At 36.0% G+C, this 20,404-nt stretch overlaps 1 protein-coding gene across 1 annotated transcript; it reads left to right on the top strand.

The window, feature by feature from the left end:
- Positions 1–577: 577 nt before the first annotated feature.
- Positions 578–19,986, top strand: LOC121870337 (oxysterol-binding protein-related protein 6-like; the record flags this gene model as incomplete). Its single annotated transcript, XM_042372119.1, has 7 exons — positions 578–772; positions 910–1,122; positions 9,954–10,071; positions 10,212–10,396; positions 12,823–13,094; positions 13,402–13,524; positions 17,991–19,986. Coding segments are annotated over 7 exons (1,215 nt in total), but the record flags the coding sequence as incomplete, so codon positions are not given.
- Positions 19,987–20,404: the final 418 nt, after the last annotated feature.

A 20,404-nucleotide genomic window follows, 5' to 3' on the forward strand; every position in this document is an offset into this window, starting at 1 on the left:
CTACTGATATTTGTTCTAACAAAATTTCAGATGCAAGCTCTTGCTTATATGCGGGCATTAATAATTTGATATTGTGGCACATTAGTTCAGGAACCAAGTTTTTGTGCCTTATGCCATCACCATTCTTCCTGCTTCTGCATACTGTATATATTTAGTGAAGTTGAGTTGGCAGGTACAGATTCCCTTACCCAAGGCCTCTTATCTCTAATTTTCTTTAGTGGTGAAGTGTATTTCTTAATGTATTTTCCTACAGAAAAATATTTAAAACAAAGTATTTTCAACAGTGGATTTTAGTATTGAGAGTTCTGTTATCATTGAATAATTGGGTTAAGTGATTATTTATGGAAATTTATAAACAACGATTCTTCGTGTTTGGTAAATGTAAATTTGTCCTTTCTTTGATAAATCTAGGTGATTAGCAGTAAGATTATGTAATCATAATGTAATTTTTTTACTTAAAGATCATGAGAATAATATTTATTTCTGCACTTGCTGAAACGATAACAATATATTTGCAATTAAGAGGTTCTTATAGTCATATAGGTAATGAACAAAGTACCAAAGAAGCTAATAATTCTATGTATCATGCATTACAGCTGCAGAAATTGAGGAAGATGGCAAGTGTTTCACTGGCCGCAGAACTCGTCTTCCTGCCCCTAAGCCTCTTACAGAAGATTTCTCTGTATGGAATTTCTTGTATAAGAACATTGGAAAAGACTTGTCTAAAGTGTGCATGCCAGTCACCTTAAATGAACCTCTGAATATGCTGCAGGTAACTATACACTGAAGGAGGATCTGATGATTAGAAAGTCATGTATTCTAAAAATGGTAAAGAATAACAAGTTGCTATACATATTAAATAAGTGTAGAATGTGTCTGTGCATTCAAATTGTTTGTTATTATTTCCAGCGCATGTGTGAAGAGTTAGAGTATAGTGAGCTTTTGGATAAAGCTGCTGGCTTGGAAGATGCTGGAGACCGCATGGTACAAGTTGCAACATTTGCTGTCTCGGCCTATGCTTCATCAATATATCGTGCAGCTCACAAGCCTTTTAATCCTCTTCTCGGAGAGACTTTTGAATCTATCAGAGAAGACAAAGGCTTCAGATTTGTAGCTGAACAGGTACGGTTACTCTCATTGTACTTTTAATTATTGGTTATTGCTGCTGCTATTATTATTATTATTACTGTATACTGTATTTGCATATTATTTGCATTATTATTAATACAGTATAGTCTGCATTTACGCGGCTTTTGTTTACGCGTTTGGTCATTTACGCGGTGCCTTGCCAGAATGAAATGTTTTAATTACGCGGTAAATTTGGTCATTTACGCGGGAAGCGGAGCGGGCAGGGTGCGCACAAGGTCGCCCAGTCATCAAAACATTACTGAGTTCTTCACCCACCACAGACGGCCCAAGTCAGTGATAGTGATACTGATAGTGAGGATATGGACTTTAAGGGGTTTGACAAAGGCCCTGCAAGCCTCTGTGGTGGATAGTGATACAATTGATACAAGTGAGGGCCAATAATCTGCCCTCTGCCTCGGAACCAACCCCCCATCCCCGTGTGCCCAGCCATCTTTTCTACTAACGTAAGTGTTAAAAAACCTTATATTATTGATATTTCTCTTAATTATTAATTGTGTGTGCATACCATCATAAAATTAAGATGTTATTTTGACTACAAGGTACGTATTGTGTCGGAAAAAGTGGAGTTTGGGGGGTCGGCCAAGTCTCTATTTCAATTACAGTCGAGTCTGGATTTACGCGGGTTTGGTTAACGCGTTTGGTCATTTATGCGGTGCCTTGCCAGAATCTAAATGCTTTAATTACGCAGTAAATTTGGTCATTTACGCGGCGAGTCGCTGGAGTGTCCAGACGCGCCGCGCCATTTTGGATTCAAGCGGCCCAGGCAACCACAAGCGGCGCGAGTAAGGTTGTGCAGTACAGTATGTCGCTGTTGCGTTATCGGTGACGTCATATGACGTATCGGACTGTGATTGGGCCATGCATCCTTACCGCCCCTTCATTCCCTCCGCTGCTAGCGGTGATTGGTCTAATGTAACATGACGTGCCCTGCCACCAGAGGGTAGAAGTCGCTGACCTAGCCGGGCCAGTCTCATTGTTCTCAGTCCGCATATACAGTTCTCTATTGTGCCCGCTATTCCCCTCACAATGGCTTCCGCGGGACCCCCACCACCAGAGAAAAACATTGAATTACCTGGACCAAGTCATGATAATGTGAAGGAAATCATCGAGTTGGGGAGAAACTTAAGCTCATCCTTGACAACGACCCAGAGAAGCATCGGTATGAAGCGTCTCATAACCATCTGATGAAATTTATGGAGCCGTATATCCAGATCTATCTCGACAACATCAATGCTAGTCGTCAACGTAGTATTGAGGACTTCCTCGCCCGCAACCCACCACAACCACAGCCAGCCCAAGTCAGTGATAGTGATATTGACAGAGGATATGGATGAGAGGTTTGTCTGGGAGTCCCTGCAAACCCCTGCGAGTAGTGAAAGTGATTCACCGGAGGGCAACTAATCTGCCCTCTACCTCGGAACCAACCCCCCATCACCGTGTGCCCAGCCATCTTTTCTACTAACGTAAGTGTTAAAAATCCTAATATTATTGATATTTCTCTTAATTATTAATTATGTGTGCATACCATCATAAAATTAAGATGTTATTTTGACTGCAAGGTACGTATTGTGTCGGAAAAAGTGGAGTTTGGGGGTCGGCCAAGTCTCTATTTCAATTAATCCCATATGTTCTGTTATTTCAGTTACACGTTTCTCGTTTTACGCTGGCCTCCACGGGTTCAATTGACCGCATAAATGCAAACTGTACTGTATTACTATCATTGTCATTATTATAATCATTATTATTATTATTATTATTATTATTATTATTATTATTATTATTATTATTACCCTGTATTACTATTACTATCATTATTATCATTATCATCATTGTCATTATTATAATCATTATTATTATTATTATTATTATTACCCTGTATTACTATTACTATCATTATTATCAGTCATTATTATAATCATTACAGTAGAACGTCGATGTAACACGAGATACATTCCAAGAGAGATCGTTTTAAACTGAATTCCCACTAAATTGAAGCGTTGTTTCAATGGAATAAATTAATTTGGTACTTGAGAGAAACACAAAATATTAAAAAGACTGAGAGTCTACCCAGATGCACCTTAGCCCATCTCCTAGACTAAACAAAACATTGTTTTTTGTAGTATTATGTTAAAGCAAACACTCATAAATCAACACGGCTAAAATTATGGGACATGAAATGGTCTTTTTATTAGCGATCAGCTGATGGAAAGATGGGGGGGGAGGTGAGGTGATATGTTTGACAGTTGATGCCAAGGTCTAGTGCTTATTTATTTATCTGTCCTTAGGGGTGATTTTATGTTTTTCTCTTATAAAATGTTACTGAACTGACATGTTCTAATTAATTTTTTTACAAAGGGCTAAAAATTTTTATCTCGTGCATAATATATGACGTTTATATTCAAATTATTCGCTGTCTTGCAAGGATTTTAGCAATGCAAATTATATTCTCCTAACTTTAGGATGTGATATTATATAAGATAAAAACTGTAAGCCTATAACCACCCAACCCTGGCTTGGAAGATGGGGGGGGGGGGGTGGGGAGGTGACAGTGACATGTTTGACAGTTTGTGCGAAGACCTTGCGAAGTATTATTTATTTGTTTATTTATGTCATTTAGAATGAATTTTTTTTATAAATGTCACAGAAGTGACCGGGGAGAGTATAATTTACTTTGCTGGAATTCTTATAAGATAGTGATTAATTTGAATATATAATCATGCTATAGTTTGCACTAGACAAAAATTTTAGTACAGTCAACCCTCACTTTACGCGGTCCCACATTCCGCGTTTCCACGTTTACGCGGTGCCCTGCCAGAACCCAGGATGCTCACATTCCGCGGTGGGTGTACCCCTTTACACGGTGAAGTATAATTTTTTTATTTAGCTCATAAAATTCATACAAATTATCCGGCCAGAATATAATTTACATTGCTGGAATTCTTACAATTTGATGATCATTTTGAATATAAACATCATAGATTTTGCATTAGACATACAAATTTTAGATATAATGTTTACTCTTGAGTAAATATGTTATCTTTTGTGCAAAATATATGATATTTATATTCAAAATATTCCTGGTCTTACAAGGAATCCAGCAATGTCAATTATATTATCCTAACTTTAGTCTGATTTATTATTTATTACTAAAAAGGTAAACAGTCTGGTATTCCCACACATTTATCTAGTAGGGACGTTGGTGGGGGGGGGGGGAGGGAGGGAGGGACCGGCGACCGACCATCTGTTACCGTGTGAAGAATATTTTTTTTTTATTAACTGAAGATTTTTATTTTAGCTCATAAAATTCATACAAATTACCCGGCCAGAATATAATTTACATTGCTGGAATTCTTACAATTTGATGATCATTTTGAATATAAACATCATATATTTTGCATTAGACATAAAATTTTTAGATAAAATGTTCACTCTGAGTAAGTATGTTATCTTTTGTGCAAAATATATGACGTTTATATTCAAAATATTCCTGGTCTTACAAGGAATCCAGCAATGTCAATTATATTATCCTAACTTTAATCTGAGGTATTATTTAATACAAAATGTTAAAATTTATTTTTTTCACCCACTCTTTCTCTTGAAGGGAGGATTGGTGGGGGGTGGGGGGAGGGTTGGGACTGACCGCGCGGTTGGAAGAGGGGGGAGGCAAGGTGGGGTACTTTGATTGACAGATAGTGTCCTGAAGAATATTTTTTTTTTATTAACTGAAGATATTTGTTTTAGCTCATAAAATTCATACAAATTACCCGGCCAGAATATAATTTACATTGCTGGAATTCTTACAATTTGGTGATCATTTTGAATATAAACATCATATATTTTGCATTAGACATACAAATTTTAGATAAAATGTTTAATCTGAGTAAATATGTTATCTTTTGTGAAAAATATATGACATTTATATTCAAAATATTCCTGGTCTTACAAGGAATCCAGCAATGTCAATTATATTATCCTAACTTTAGTTTGAGGTATTATTTATTACTATACCTGGTTTTCCCCCAAAATTTCTCAGAGGGAAGAGCCAGCAGTGTAGTGTGAGAAGAGGGGAGGGAGTCGTGTCCATTATTTGAATGGACATTAACTTGGCGACTGTATTTCTCTATTTCTCTTAAGTATTAATTGTGTGCATGTACCATCATAAAATTAAGATGTTATTTTTACTAGAACATAGGTATGGTGTTGGAAAAAGTGGAGTTTGGGGGTCAGCTGGTCTCTATTTCATTTAATCCCATATGTTATGTTATTCACTTTACGCGTTTCTCACTTTCCGCGGTACCCTGTGGGTTACATTAACCGCGTAAAGTGAGGGTTGACTGTATATCATTTAGTGCATTATTTTGAGTACATGTACTGTACAGCTTTGGCCTTAGGACAGTGTAGCGTGCCCAGAGAAACATTAGGCATGAATTTTAAAATATGATGCACCAGATTGACTCGCTCAAAATAGGAAAGATTCACTTTAAATTAAAACATTGTCCTTAATTGTCCTGAACAAGATTGTCTACAAGCATTTTTTTTCCCTAGGAGTTATAGTTGTTGCGTAAACAAGATCAGCTGGCATGTCTGTCTGTCTGTCTCTACATATAACACCATCCATCATCATCACTACATATATCACCACCCATCATCACTACATATAACGCCACCCATCATCATCACTACATATAACACCACCCATCATCATCACTACATATAACACCACCCATCATCATCACTACATATAACACCATCCATCATCATCACTACATATATCACCACCCATGACTACATATAACGCCACCCATCATCATCACTACATATAACACCACCCATCATCATCACCTAACCTAACCTGATGACCTCCAGCTGTGATGTGGCCGGCTGGCAACACCAACTGATCCCCACTTACCGTTATATTTTTTCTACTATAATGAAATATATAAAATAAAATAAATATATAAATGAAGAAAAAAATATAATAAAATAATAATACAGTTGTACCCCACTTAACGCGGTCAATAGAACCCAGAGGGTCCCGTGTTAAGTGAAATCCGCGTTAAGTGAACAACAGAACATATGGGATTAATTCCAATAGAAACCGGCCCGACCCCCAAACTCCACTTTTTGAAGACACATAACTATGTTGTAGTAAAAATAACATCTTAATATTATGATGGTACATGCACACAATTAATACTTAAGAGAAATAGAGAAATACAGTCGCCAAGTTAATGTCCATTCAAATAATGGACTCAACTCCCTCCCCCTCTCACACTACACTGTAGGCTCCTTCCCTCTGAGAAATTTTGGGAAAACCACTAGAATTTTAATAAATAATACCTCAAACTAAAGTTAGGATATACAATTGACATTGCTGGATTCCTTGTAAGACTAGGAATATTTTGAATATCTAAATGTCATATATTTTGCACAAAAGATATTATAGTTACTCCAGAAAAAAAAATTTTTCTAAAATTTGTATGTCTAATCACAAATATATGATGTTTATATTCAAAATAGAATTAAAATTCCAAATATAAAATTCTGTATTCCATTGCTAAAACAGGCAGTCAGGCAGGGTGGAGGGTGGGGCAAATCTAAAAATAGCGTCTCGAGCCAGGACACTCACCGCGTATATGATGGAAAAAATCCGTGTTAAGTGAAAGTTCAGCTCTGGCGAGGCACCGCGTATATGATAAAACGCGTTAAGTGAAACCGCGTTAGAGTAATAAAAAGAGATGGAAGACTAATAAGAAAAGTGGAGGCTCATGGCATTGGAGGAGATATTCTAAAATGGATAAGGGCGTGGTTACAGGACAGGAAACAGCGAGTGAGCATTGAAGACTTGGAATCTGATCAAACGGATGTTCTGTATCACACAAATGTGAGGTGACTTAGTTTGGAAAAAATCCTGAAAAAGAGTTTGGGAACTGAAAGGAGAGATTGACTTATTTTTGGACATGAAACAGAAAGCTATAGATTTCCCACAGTTGAATGATGAAAAATGGCTTTCCAATTTTGCATTTGCTGTTGATATCATGGGTCATATGAATAACCTGAATTCTAAGCTACAAGGGAAGGGGGCTTTTGCACTTGATTTATACAACAGTGTCAAGGTTTTTATGAAAAAATTACTTTTTTGTCTTGTCAGATAACAAACAAACAGTTTGCTCACTTTGCAACCTTACAACAGATTGCAGTTTGTGATCAAAATGTACAGAAGTACTCATTGCGCTACTTGACTTGCATGCCGAATTTTCACGCCGATTCCAGGATTTCAAATTAATTTAAAGTGACCTGTCTTTGGTGTCGTCTCTATTCCCATTTGATGTTGACAAAGCCGGAAGACGCAGCATTAGCTGTGATCAGACCTGACCAACTCAACCCTACCACCACTTCCCTAGGGAAGAGTAAAGACAACATCTCAAGAGAAGAAGAATTTCAGCCAGCAAGGTCAATTCTGTTCTATTACGTTGATGAACTTAAAGACTAATTATACTGCACCTTAACTATATTATTACTAGTAGTATTAATATTAGTATTTGTATTAGCATTATTATTAATAATTAAAGAGACTAGCTAAGAAGTTATGTACAGTATTTATTTACCCAAAATATCTATGTATGTTACTTAATATTCTCCTTGCATTCTATATACAGTATACAAATACAAGGCTTTATTTTGTGCAAATATTATGCATGTGCCTCTATATTTAGTCTGTGGCCCGCGAAGTGTACCACCATTCATGAAGTGGCCCGCCAATCAAAATAATTGCCCACCCCTGGCTTAGACAAATGATTAGTAAATAAACCTGGGTATATGCAGATGCATAATACTGTACACTACAATATTACTTACTAAGTAATGATAAATACACAATAGTATTTATTAAATGGTGATAAACACACTACAATAGTATTTATTAAGTGATAATAAATACACGACTGTGCTGTACTAATTTACTAAGTGTTGAAGACAGACATTGTGGTAAGTCAATCAGCTGTTTGCTCTTTGTAAACAAATGACTCGGTTCAGTGTGGGATTATTTTTTCAGGAAAGATGATTCTTTTAGGATAATATTTTATCAACCTGGCACCAGCTGCTCCCAGATATACTGTACACGCATTTCCACATACAATATACTGTACTCCTACACTTATTTTTATCATTATAGTACGTGCTGTACAGTATACATACAGTTTTTCTCTTTGTTCATAAGACAAATTCTGTGGTTACTTACATGAAACACTTTACAGTAAATAACAATCATCTCGGTGACAACAGTTGTTGACAACCAGACTTACATGTCTGATTTTCAACCCAGAGAGTTATTTCATATTTTTTTTATTGTTGGTGTAATATTCTTTTAATAACCTTGTTATACACTTAAAGACCTTAGTTGTTGAATTGCAGTAATAACATAACATCAACTGATTTTCTTTAAACAATTCAGATAAACAGTGTTATCCCCCATATTTTCCCTTTTTGGGGGGGGGGGGGGACTTTCATATTTTTCAGACTGGGTTCTATCCCAATTAGTCCAATTTATCGAGGTTCTACTGTAGTGGGATATCGTTCGTAGGTTGGGACGGCCGTAACTCGGGTACTGCCTGTATAAGCCTTTCTTCCTGCAGGGAGGCTGGAATCAAGAAGGGAAATAAACTCTACTCTAACTTCCCCTTATTCACTCAAGCTGCAGTAACATCCCTGTACTGTACACCACTCACTGCCATACTCTGATTATTCATGTGTTTACTGCTAACTAAATTTTCCTCTCCCTCACTTCTAGTACTTACTTCACTCTATCCTTCTGTTTTCTTAGTCATTTCCCCCTCCCACTTACAATCTGCATTTGAATAGGACACTCATTTTATCAAGCTTTCATTTCCCATTCTCTGTATCGGTATATCTGTATTTCCATGTTTCTGTCAAATTTCTGTATCCTGTACTGTATCTTATTCTCTGTATCCTGTTTACTCTTTATTTTGCTTGCAATTTTATCATTTCTTTCACTTCTAATTTGCTTAACTGGAGTTACCTTATAGGAAAGTGGTCTTGTTAACCTCTTTATCATGTAGAAAGGTTTCAAATATTTATGTACTTTGAAGAAAACCAAATTTTGTTTCCTTCAAACTTTATAATTGGTAACCCACATTTTTATCAAAGAATGGGCATCCTGGTTTTAGGCTGAAAGTCATTCACCCGTTGGCAAGAAAGGACAATGGTGGCTCTCACATTTTGTGGCCTTTTTTTTTTGTAGGATTTATTTTTATTCGCAGGTCCTTGACTTTGTAGTATTCAAACACTGGTGAATTCTTTAGAAGAACTGGTGCTTTTAAGAAACAAAAGACCAGTTATTATTATTATTATTATTATTATTATTATTATTATTATTATTAGTATTAGTATTATTATTAAAAAAAGGTGGATCTTATTATTCTTAATGTGATTCGTCCAGAGTCTCCATCTCCAAAATATGGGATATAGCATTTATTCGGTTTCAACCAAAAGGATACATATAACATCTTGTTCATTATGTGTATTAAGAGATTAAAAGCAACATGTTAATATATATTGAACTGTGTTCATTGGACGTACAATATTTCTTGGAGGAATTTTCAGATAATCTTGGCAAAACCAGATAGAATGAAAACTGTGTCAGATTGACAAATGCTCTCAAATTTATTTTAATATTCATTTAATTTAAAGTATAGTATGCTCCTTAATTTTTAATTATCAAGAAGAAAGTTTATAAAGTATGTTTAGGCTTATTCTCTTTATTATAATCATGTTTCATATTTAAGGTAAGCCACCATCCCCCTGTCAGTGCTTGCTATGCCAAGAGTCACAACTTTACCTTTTGGCAAGACATTCGAATTAAGACGAAGTTTTGGGGCAGATCACTTGAATTTCAACCAACAGGTGAGCTCGTATGCCTATTATGGTATATGCAATACTTATCACAGTAAAGAAACAAATGGTTAATAATGTGTCAAGTACATTAAATCTACTTACTGCAAATTCTAAGTAGATGCACACCAGTTACACTTCTTCTCCTATAGGGAAAGTCCACCTGGTTTTACGGGAGCCATTAGATTCTGGGACAGAAGACCACTATGAATGGAATAAGGTGACCTCTTGTGTGCACAATTTGTTTGGTGGTGGCCAGAGGTGGGTTGACCAGTATGGAGAAATGATCATCAAGAACACTACCAATGGTCTACTCTGCAAATTGTCATTTGTCCGGGTAAGCCATTGTGTGCATTTAGTTTATTCATATTCTATATTCCTATGAGTTTTATCTTCATTTTTAAATAGAAACAAAATAAAAATTATTAGCATACTTATCCTCGGGATTGTCTCTTGCTAATTTTATTTCTTTCCAGCAAACATATTTTTGGTCTGTGGGAGAAATAATGGTTATTGGTCCAGGATGTTTGAATTACAGTTACAGCAAGAACTCCTTAAGTTGGACTATATGGGGTTCGAGGCTGTCCAACTTACCGTATATGGCGGCGTATAAGTCGACCTTTGAAGCCAATTTTTTAGTGTTCAAAGTTAGGGGGTCGACTTATACGATGGGTATAAAATGATGACCATAAGTGAGAGTATTTTGTATTACAACCTTCATATTTACCTTTAATATAATTGTTCTATTTCTATTATGGATGAAATACATTTTTTCTCAGTAGTTTTATTTAAACACCTTTTGTTATTGATGGCTGTGTGTGGACTGTGGTGGAATGAGCAGAAAGTCAACTGAGTTCAGTGTTGCTGTGATTGTTGGGTCAGTCACTAATGACGTTGTGTGTGACGTCATGTATAGAGTGGCTTGTTAGACTGTTTACCTGTTTATGTGTTTTGATTGTTGACTTGGTCCTTCACAACACTTGACAGCTGCTGGAGTTGGGGAGTCGACTTATACGCCGCCATATACGGTATGCGTAACCTCCCACCAAGTGGTTTCAACCATCATTTTGCTGAAAAATCCCTTCCAAAAATAATATTAAAGTTAACAGTATACTTTTACACTGCACTTACTTTTATTGTAGCAAGTGAATCTTGATGTGGAGGACAATGAGGGGCTACTTAAACTTACAATATCTGCATTCACACTTGTATTGTGTTACACTTTACATTTAGTTACACTTATACTTTATTTAGTTACACTTATAGGATACACTTGTTTCTGACTAATGTCATAAAAAGTACTCCACTTCAGCCCAAACATCTCCCAGTTAACATTCATGGAGACTCCAACATCAATTCTTTCTCATATCTTCAGTTTCTTTTGAGTTGGTAGAGTTCTGAGAACCATTCCTTTTCTCCCAGTGATCCTTAGTGGTGTTGTTTTGCCTTTACTTGCTTTAGAGGACATTAAATACATCAGGGAAGCATTAACTACAATAAAAATATAGAGTGTGTAGCGGAGCAGTGGTTACAACAATAAAATTGTCCGACTTATGGGGGTTTCTGGGGTACAGAAGTCTGACTTAGATGGGTCTTACTTACACTATGTAGATGTATATGTATCTTGTAAGTTACACAGAATATGAATTGATAAGTCATGGTAAATGTCTTTGGTATTATGGAATTAATATTTTAGAATATAGGACTACCATCTTCCCCTACTCCCTCTCCTCCTTCTAGAAGATTTGGGTGTGGTGGGCATCCATCTTATTTTTGTGATTTTATAAGAAGTTGATGCTGTTGGATTAGTTTATGTGCAAATAACCTTGGTATTAAAGGACTTATTGTACTGGTTAATATAAAACTTTCTAATGAATATAATATTTTAAAAGATAATTGGATCTTCATTTTAATACTAAGGACCATCATTTAAGAAGATTTGTGACATTGACTAAAGTACTGTATGATCTTGACAAGTTTTGTATATCTGTTGAAGAAGCGATGCAATGTGGGTTTTATTTACTGGGTTTTTTTCTTCACCTCTTTGTGCATCTGAGTGTGTAGATGCTTGTCTTTTTCTTGATTACTGCATAGCTTTAATACATTATCAGTACAGATATTTAGGTGAAACTGGAAATAAATAAGTATCAGTAGTGGATGAACTGTATAACACAAATATTTAGGTTTGTGAAAAATAAAGAATTCATGAATATATCTAGAACATGATTCTTGTACTGTACTAATACAAAGATTTTTATGAAAATTAATGTGAATGCGACTCGTCGCCAAATAAAGTGCATAGAGTCAAATTCTAAGTTTATGGTCACTTTGGCAATGGCTGTATTATGTACCATATACAGTACAGTATCTGATAGGGTGGGTCCGATGACTTCCAAAGTTATAAGTGCAACTCGTGATGATTCGAGAGGGTTGGTATGCGTGTCTTCACCCACCGCCATTCAGCGTCCAATACGGGGTGAGTTGGCATATAGGAATAAAATGAACGGTTAAGTGATTACTATCACACACTATAAGGAGATGACACAAATATCCCAATCTATTGTCCGTGGTCTCATTGTTTCACATAGTGTGTGCACAAATACTTTTTTTAGCTACTGTACCATAGGCTTAAACACCTTTGTTGTGTTTATTTACATCATTGAACTCTGCTACTGCACCCTTACTTTCCAAATTATGCTCCCTTGTTTTGTTTGCAGGTGTATTTGGCTAAAAAATTAATTCTGTAAATTTGCTTCCCAACAGGCTAGTTCATGGTCAGCAAAACGCCACGAAGTCTTTGGGACTGTCACAGACGCTGATGGCCAAGTGATACACAACCTATTTGGCAAGTGGACAGAGGCGCTCTACTGTGGACATGCTCCCTCAGCTCGAGTGATGTGGCGTCCAGGGAGCATGCCTGAAGATTATCATCTTTATTTTGGTTTCACGCGATTTGCAATGGAACTTAATGAGTTAGATGATGATCAGTCCAAATATTTACCTCCAACAGACACCAGATTTAGACCTGATCAGCGGTGAGTTTCTTACCCACCTTTGTTGAAAGTTTCATTAAGTAAATAAATCTCCAGTTATAAACTTTTAAATTATTTGGTCTATAGTTCAAACTTCTTTGTACTGTAATAGCTATATCCGTTATCCATCAAATTTCACCATGTGGTAACTGTTGTTTGGCCAGAAATGTGCCAGATTATCAACATTGCATAAATTTGGAAGAAGTAAAGTGGTTTTGGAAGATAAGATTTCTAAGGGTTTCACATGAGAGTGAGAGGACCTTACTCCAAGAGAACTTTTTATCATAATACAGTATTTGTATCTTTATAGGTTATTAGAAGAAGGTAATATGTCTGGAGCCGAAATGATGAAAACACAGCTGGAGCAACAGCAGCGTGAGAGGCGCAAGAATCGTGAAGAAACTGGAATTGAACACATACCCATGTGGTTTAGGTGAGTGATATATTTTGTATATTAGCTTGTGTTACTGGAAACTGTCCATCAGTCTATGTTTACATCCATCCAAGGTTTGTGAAAACTTTGACTCCAACATTTGATAATTGATTTTATGTACACTTGATGTGTGGTTATATTTCAACAAGATCTTATGAGTTGGTTAATTATAATTTTCTTTCCTTATCAACCTAAGTTATGGCCACTTAGATTTTACTGCGGTGTGGCAGGAGAATGGACGAGTTGTTGGTCGGAATTTTTTTGTAAGATGGCAGGTCAATGGATAAAGAAAATGCTTAAATTCACTATGGTAATGATATTCTTAAATAGATTGGGCCAATAAAGGTGTAAAAAATAAGGGGTAAAGTAGCTAAAAAGTCACATGACTGCAAAAAGCTCTGTGATTGGTTGTGACATCACAGGTTGGCTCGAGCCGCTGAGCAGGAGCCTGGAGGCAGCCAGCTATGGTGTATGTTACCAGCAGAAATACAGGACTTGTGGCCATATACAGTGCTGATATACACAGGCAAACCTTATTTTTAGGTTAAAATAAATTACTGCTCAAGTATCATCGTGTGTATTTACTTGCTGGGTGCCAAAAGACCGATAACTCCAACATGGAAGTTTTCGTCACTGTTCTCTATTTTATGTCTGGAAAATGTAAGTTTTCATCACTGGTGTCGATATTTAATGTTGTGGAAGGACTTGGGACGACCATGGTCAGAGGATGGGCTTGAGATGATCAGATGGCAGATATAATTTAACGTGCTTCATAGCTGGATGGCGGAGTCCTTGATAATACTCTACTGTCATAATGACATCTACTTTTGGTAGATTTCTTCCATCTGCCTTGATGATCCCTGGAAGTAGTTGTCCAACCTTCTCGGCTGATCGGCTCTGTAAATAAATATTATTAGATAATTAATTGTGCTTTACTGTGCAACACAGTAATACTAAATTGAATATATAAATATTACTAAGCACATAAACTAATTCAATGGATATTTGCTGCCCCTACTACAAATTTCATAGTACAGGTTGTACCTCTCTAGTCCGGCAACCTCGGGACCTGACCGGTGCCGGACCATGGAAATTTCCGGACCATGGAAATTCACCCTTTTCCTGGATAGATAGTGACTTGGCTTGGAAGCACTAGCACCACTTTCTCTGCTTCATGGTCTCTTTGAAGACATATTGAAGGGTTAAATGTCGTACAGTAGCTTCTCAAATTTTGCAAGTTTTTAATCCGACGTTTTCTATTTGAACACAAAAAAAACACATTTAAAAATTTTGACGGCGGAAACTCGAATTTCGACGGGTATGAACGGCCCACCAACGTTCAGACGACGTGCACAATCATGTAAACAGCATCATTTCTCTTATGTACAAAAGATTCATTATTGTTTATTACTGAAAGTCTTTTTGATTTAATTAATGTTTGTGTGTGCAGAATGAGCAATACAATTCATTAATAATACGTAGAATATTAAAACACGAGGAAATGAGGCGGCATTGTTTTCGTTGATTACAAAACCAGTGACTGACTGGTTCTACATATAAAACTGAAGAAAATAAGACCTTGGTTGTAGCTGTAGTAAAATTAATATGGTTGTTTTAAGTAATGTTATTTAATGTTAATAAATGGAACAATAGAAGTAGCTAACGATAATGGTAAAGAAAAAAGAGAGATCGCATTTGTAAATGCGCACACGTGAAAACATATCGTCATTACTCTACATAAGAATATGAAAGCAACACTTATTTACTGCTCATATATATTGAAGGGTTAAATGTTGTACTCTGTATAGACAAGCAGAGAGAGAGAGAGAGAGGGAGCAGCCGAACTGCCGGATGTAAACAAACCTTAATTTCCCGCGGCTTTGTTGTTGTTGTTTTTTTTACGGGGATTAGCCCACCCAGGCATAGGTCACTGACCTACATTGGGGCCTGAGGGGCAAAAATTCAGATAAAAAAAAAAAAAAAAAACACTGCCTATCTACCTATTGGACAAACTAAAATCGTTCCGGACCACAGAATGCCGGACTAGAGAGGTACAACCTGTATAAACATTCCAAACAATATTGGTTTTATTTTGGTTTGGGTCATCTGGGGAACCTTAAGATTCTAACTATGGGATTAAGTACTTTAACCCCTTGGCTGTGGGAGGTTACCCAAAGTTGATTAGAATCGTCTGGCTGTAGCCAGAATAAAGTGGCAAGTGCGGGAAACGCAGGGAAAGAGTTAAACAATAAGACACATTATCTCTACGGGATTTCTGTCGCAAAACATTTTTCGATCACATAAGAAATACAGGTCATATGTTAAGTTAGGTTATGATAAGTTATATTATAAGTTATAAGATAAGCTTAACATACATAGGTGGGGGGAGGGTAATAACTCAAAACTAGCGATTTCCAATAGAAATGAAGGTCTAAATCTTTCGTAGCACATCTCAAACCGTCAGAAAAAAAAACATAGTCTGCATGTCTAAGTACAGGGATGACCAAAACTTAAAATTAACCCAATATAGCCTATCTCGAATCTAAGCATCCAAATACTTATTGTAATTAAGTTAAAATTTTACCCATTAATTAATATAAATGATAATATATCCCAATGGTTCATGAGTGAATCATCAAAACAATAACAACACTATTTTGTCATGTTTTACTTGCGTCAGGCATTCTCAAAACAAAGTCCAGACAATGTCATTACTTCTAAATTGACTCGTATCTCCATCTAGTACGGATATACTCTGTAAATACAGTGAACCCTCACTTTACACGGTTAATTCAACCCACGGCGGCCCGCGTAAAGTGAGAAACGCGTTAAGTGAACAACATAACATATGGGATTAATTGAAATAGAGACCGGGCCGACCCCCAAACTCCACTTTTTCAGACACAATACCTACGTTGTAGTAAAAATAACTTCTTAATTTTATGATGGTATACACACACAATTAATAATTAAGAGAAATATCAATAATATTAGGTTTTTTAACACTTACATTACTAGAAAAGATGGCTGGGCACACGGGGATGGGGGGGTTGGTTCCGAGGCAGAGGGCAGATTATTGGCCCTCACCTGTATCACTTGTATCAATTGTATCACTATCCACCACAGGGCCTCTTTGTTAAACCCCTCAAAGTCCATATAAGTCCATATCCTCACGATCATTATCACTATCACTGACTTGGGCCGGCTGTGGTGGGTGGCGGGGGGTGAAGAACTCGGTAATGTTTTAATGACTGGGCGACCTTGTGCGCACCCTGCTCGCGCCGCTCTCCGTGTAAAAGGGTACACACACCGCAGAAAGTGAGCATTCTGGTTTCGGCAGGGTACCGCGTAAACGTGGAAACGCGTAAAGTGGGACCGCGTAAAGCGAGGGTTGACTGTACACTGAAAAAAAAAGAGAAAGTCTCCCAGGTAAGAATACATGACAGCTGAGCTGGTGTGAACATGGGAGTTTTTCATGTCCATAAGCTGCTCTTCACGGCACATTTCTTACTTACGAAATGCCCATGACTTAGACCATAAAAAATCACCCTTAAAATTTACCTGAACGTGGCATTTTGGGTCTGAAGAGGCCATCGTTTGCACTACCTCTGACTGCATCGGTGAGTTTGTTGGAGAACGTCGTCTGCGGGGAAACTAGTGACGTCATTGCAAATGGCGGCCCTGTTTCTAGAGAAATAAACTTATCTCGACTATTATAGCAGAACTTTAAACTTTTATTACAAATTATTTATACCGTATCACTCTACGAACGTGGCAGAGTGTATTTCTTGTGTTTACTCAGAACCGATGACTCATCCATTGTGCACCTTAGTAGCAAGCCTTTTAGTATTGAAATTTTAACCAAATTTTTCAAGCCCCTTAGATTGCACTTGTAAGAGTGTTTGTTTGAATATTTATAAGGAAAGAATATTCAATCATATAAAGGTAAATTATTAATGTGGTGTCATTCATGCTTGTGTATTTATGGCATATGAAATCCTAAAACTTATTTTCACAGACCACTTAAATGTTTTGTATCCTTATGAAAGTTATATGAATGAGAAAGAATTAAGTTCACTGGATATTTTATTCTGTAATAAAAGAAACTATTTTTTAGTTAATTAAATTGCCTTTTTTAGTTACCTTTTCATTTATATTTTATAGTGTGGTAGATACAGTAGTTAATTTGATAAAGATAGTAGTACAGGCAGAGAATTGGGGAGGAAGAGGAATAATTATAGAGTGAAAGGAATTTTTACCCCGATGACACCCATTAATCCATTAGAAGTTGTAAGAACCCAGACATTTAGTACAACAAACAAATTTTTTATGCTTCATCACTAAAATAAATTACAAATGAATACCAAAAAATACTGACCCAGATTCAACCTTCAGGTAATTGATTCATCTATACAGTATTCAAAAAGGTTTTTTTGTTATTGATTTTGTTCTTTGATCATCTCCAGACGTGAGATGGACTGCAGCAAAGAAGAATCTTGGGTGTTTACAGGAGAGTATTGGAACAAGCGTAAGGATCCAGGGTTTGTAAATATGACATTTGAGAAGTTGTGGTAATATTTGATATAGTAAGACAACTGTTAAAATTCTTCTTTATATTTTTGAGAAACTTGTGTATATGTTACCTGCCTCTAGAGTCACAACTGAATACAAGGAGAGATTAAATATGAATATAAAAATTGTATCCCACTGAGTCACACCATATAAAGAACAAGCTTAGTGAAGAATTGGAAAAATGGTCCCCGTTTATTTACTTAAACTATTATCATATTGCGTAATGATTACCATCATTAAGCATTTTGTACAAGTTTAACAAGTATTATCTCTGTATAAGTGTATTGGATGGTTGAAATCCTCACAATAATGATAAATCAACCGAGAAGTGCTAGGCATAGAAGCCAGATGACAGTTCCTGGAAACACATACATGACCCACTTCAGTTATCAATCACATGGACTTTATATTGTTTAGTTAAGGCAAATCCCCTTCATGCTATTAAATTTCACATTCATACATCTTGACTCTGCTTTCTCAATTATTAGCTTAGAAGATTTATCATTGGGTGGACAGGTGTCTTAGTGAGAAAGTTTGAAGTGCTCTTGTGTGGTACAGTGTACAGGTAATTGTTTTGAAGTGCTTTGTGTGGCATCTCTGATGATAATGCATTCCATTTTCATCAACACTTGCCATCATGACAACTACAGTAGTATGGTTAAACACTGTGTGTGTATGGTTCTCCAGTTACTTCATCAGATGTATATTTTTGTTTGTATGATAATTTTTGAAGTTGTTGTTTACTTGTGTTTTGTTTTGTTTTTTGAAGAAGTTGTCCTATTATTATTATTATTATTATTATTATTATTATTATTATTATGCAATGGAGTGTCAACTTTGCTGATTTGGGGAGTCTCTTTACATGGGCTCATTACAAAATATCTTATATTAAATAAGAAATTCTTCTGTATTCAGAGCTAGAAAGTCCCCACACATTTTAATTGATAATTATAATTACCAGTCGGAGTTTTAAGTCATTATTATTGTTATTAATTTTGTTGTTATTTTCTAGAAACTGGCTTGAAATTTTATCTTAAAACACTCTTCATCAATTTCAACACAATTTTCAAAGCTGTTGTATTTAGGCTGTGTCCAGCTGAATAGAAACGCAGACTTGATCATGGTTGGGTAGCTTTTAGCAGTTGATTGTCTTTTTTTTGTCATATCAGTAGGTGAGGGTCCTCCTGCAGATTGTGTGAGTGTCCCTGTACACCCTAAGAAAAGCATCATCTATTGTGAAGGATTCATTTTCTTTCAAACACAATTACTATTTATTTTCCTTCTTGCCATTCATGTGTCGAAGAAAACACAGCCTTCTGTTAGTTCTTTATATATTATGGTACCTCCTTGACAGGTAGTGATGTTTTAATATCTTCCTATAGTAAAACAATTAAAAGGTTACATATGTCACCAATGTTTGCATTAGAAGGCAGCATTTTTGTAATTCATAAGTTGCACAATAATAACTAGCTACATTAATTTTAGAGAATAAATAATTAATTATGCCATAAACACAGTTGGATTCACTTGTCTTTTCATAATAATGCTGTGCCTTTAGTAGAAATTTACTTCACTTTAGAAATGTCACTTTACACTTAAAGGCTACACCGTAAATGTTGTGTAGCTGTTGTTAGTAGTGAAATGTGTGATATTATCTTGATCTCTACTTGTTCTTTACAAGTACAAGTACATCACCGATTTTCCGGCACCCTTGGTTCCAAAGCCTTGCCGGATTATCCATTTTGCCGGACCAACCAAGGTCAGGTAAAATAATTCAACAATACACCTCTGACCCATTAATTATACACCTCCCATGTCTCTAAAGCACCATGGATTGTTAGAAACTTAATTTAAACAAATATTAAATGTGAAAAAGCCATAATTTTGAGCAATGTACTGTACACACTTTGTACTCAAATGTACTACACTAGACTAAAATTTCTATCTCTTGTGCAAACTATGTGATGTTTATACTTTAATTAATCACTATATTACAGGGATTCCAGCAATGCAATTTAAATTCTGCTAAGCCTAGTCAGCTACATTTATAAGATAAAAATTTAAAGCCTAAACTGCCTTCACCCTGGCTGTGAGGTGTGGAGGGGAGATAACAAAGTGTTTAGTTATCAAAACAAAAGGAGTTTTAGTTTTTCCTTATATAATGTCACTGAATTGACTTGGCAATATATAATTTGTATTGCTGTAATTCTTGTAAGATAGTGATTAATTTGAGTATAAACATCACATAGTTTCCACTAAACATAAAAAAAATTGTATTTAACCTATTACAGGCTTACCCTTAAGGACA

Source organism: Homarus americanus, unplaced genomic scaffold (assembly GCF_018991925.1).
Source record: "Homarus americanus isolate GMGI-L3 unplaced genomic scaffold, GMGI_Hamer_2.0 scaffold40856, whole genome shotgun sequence".
NCBI lineage: Eukaryota > Metazoa > Arthropoda > Malacostraca > Decapoda > Nephropidae > Homarus > Homarus americanus.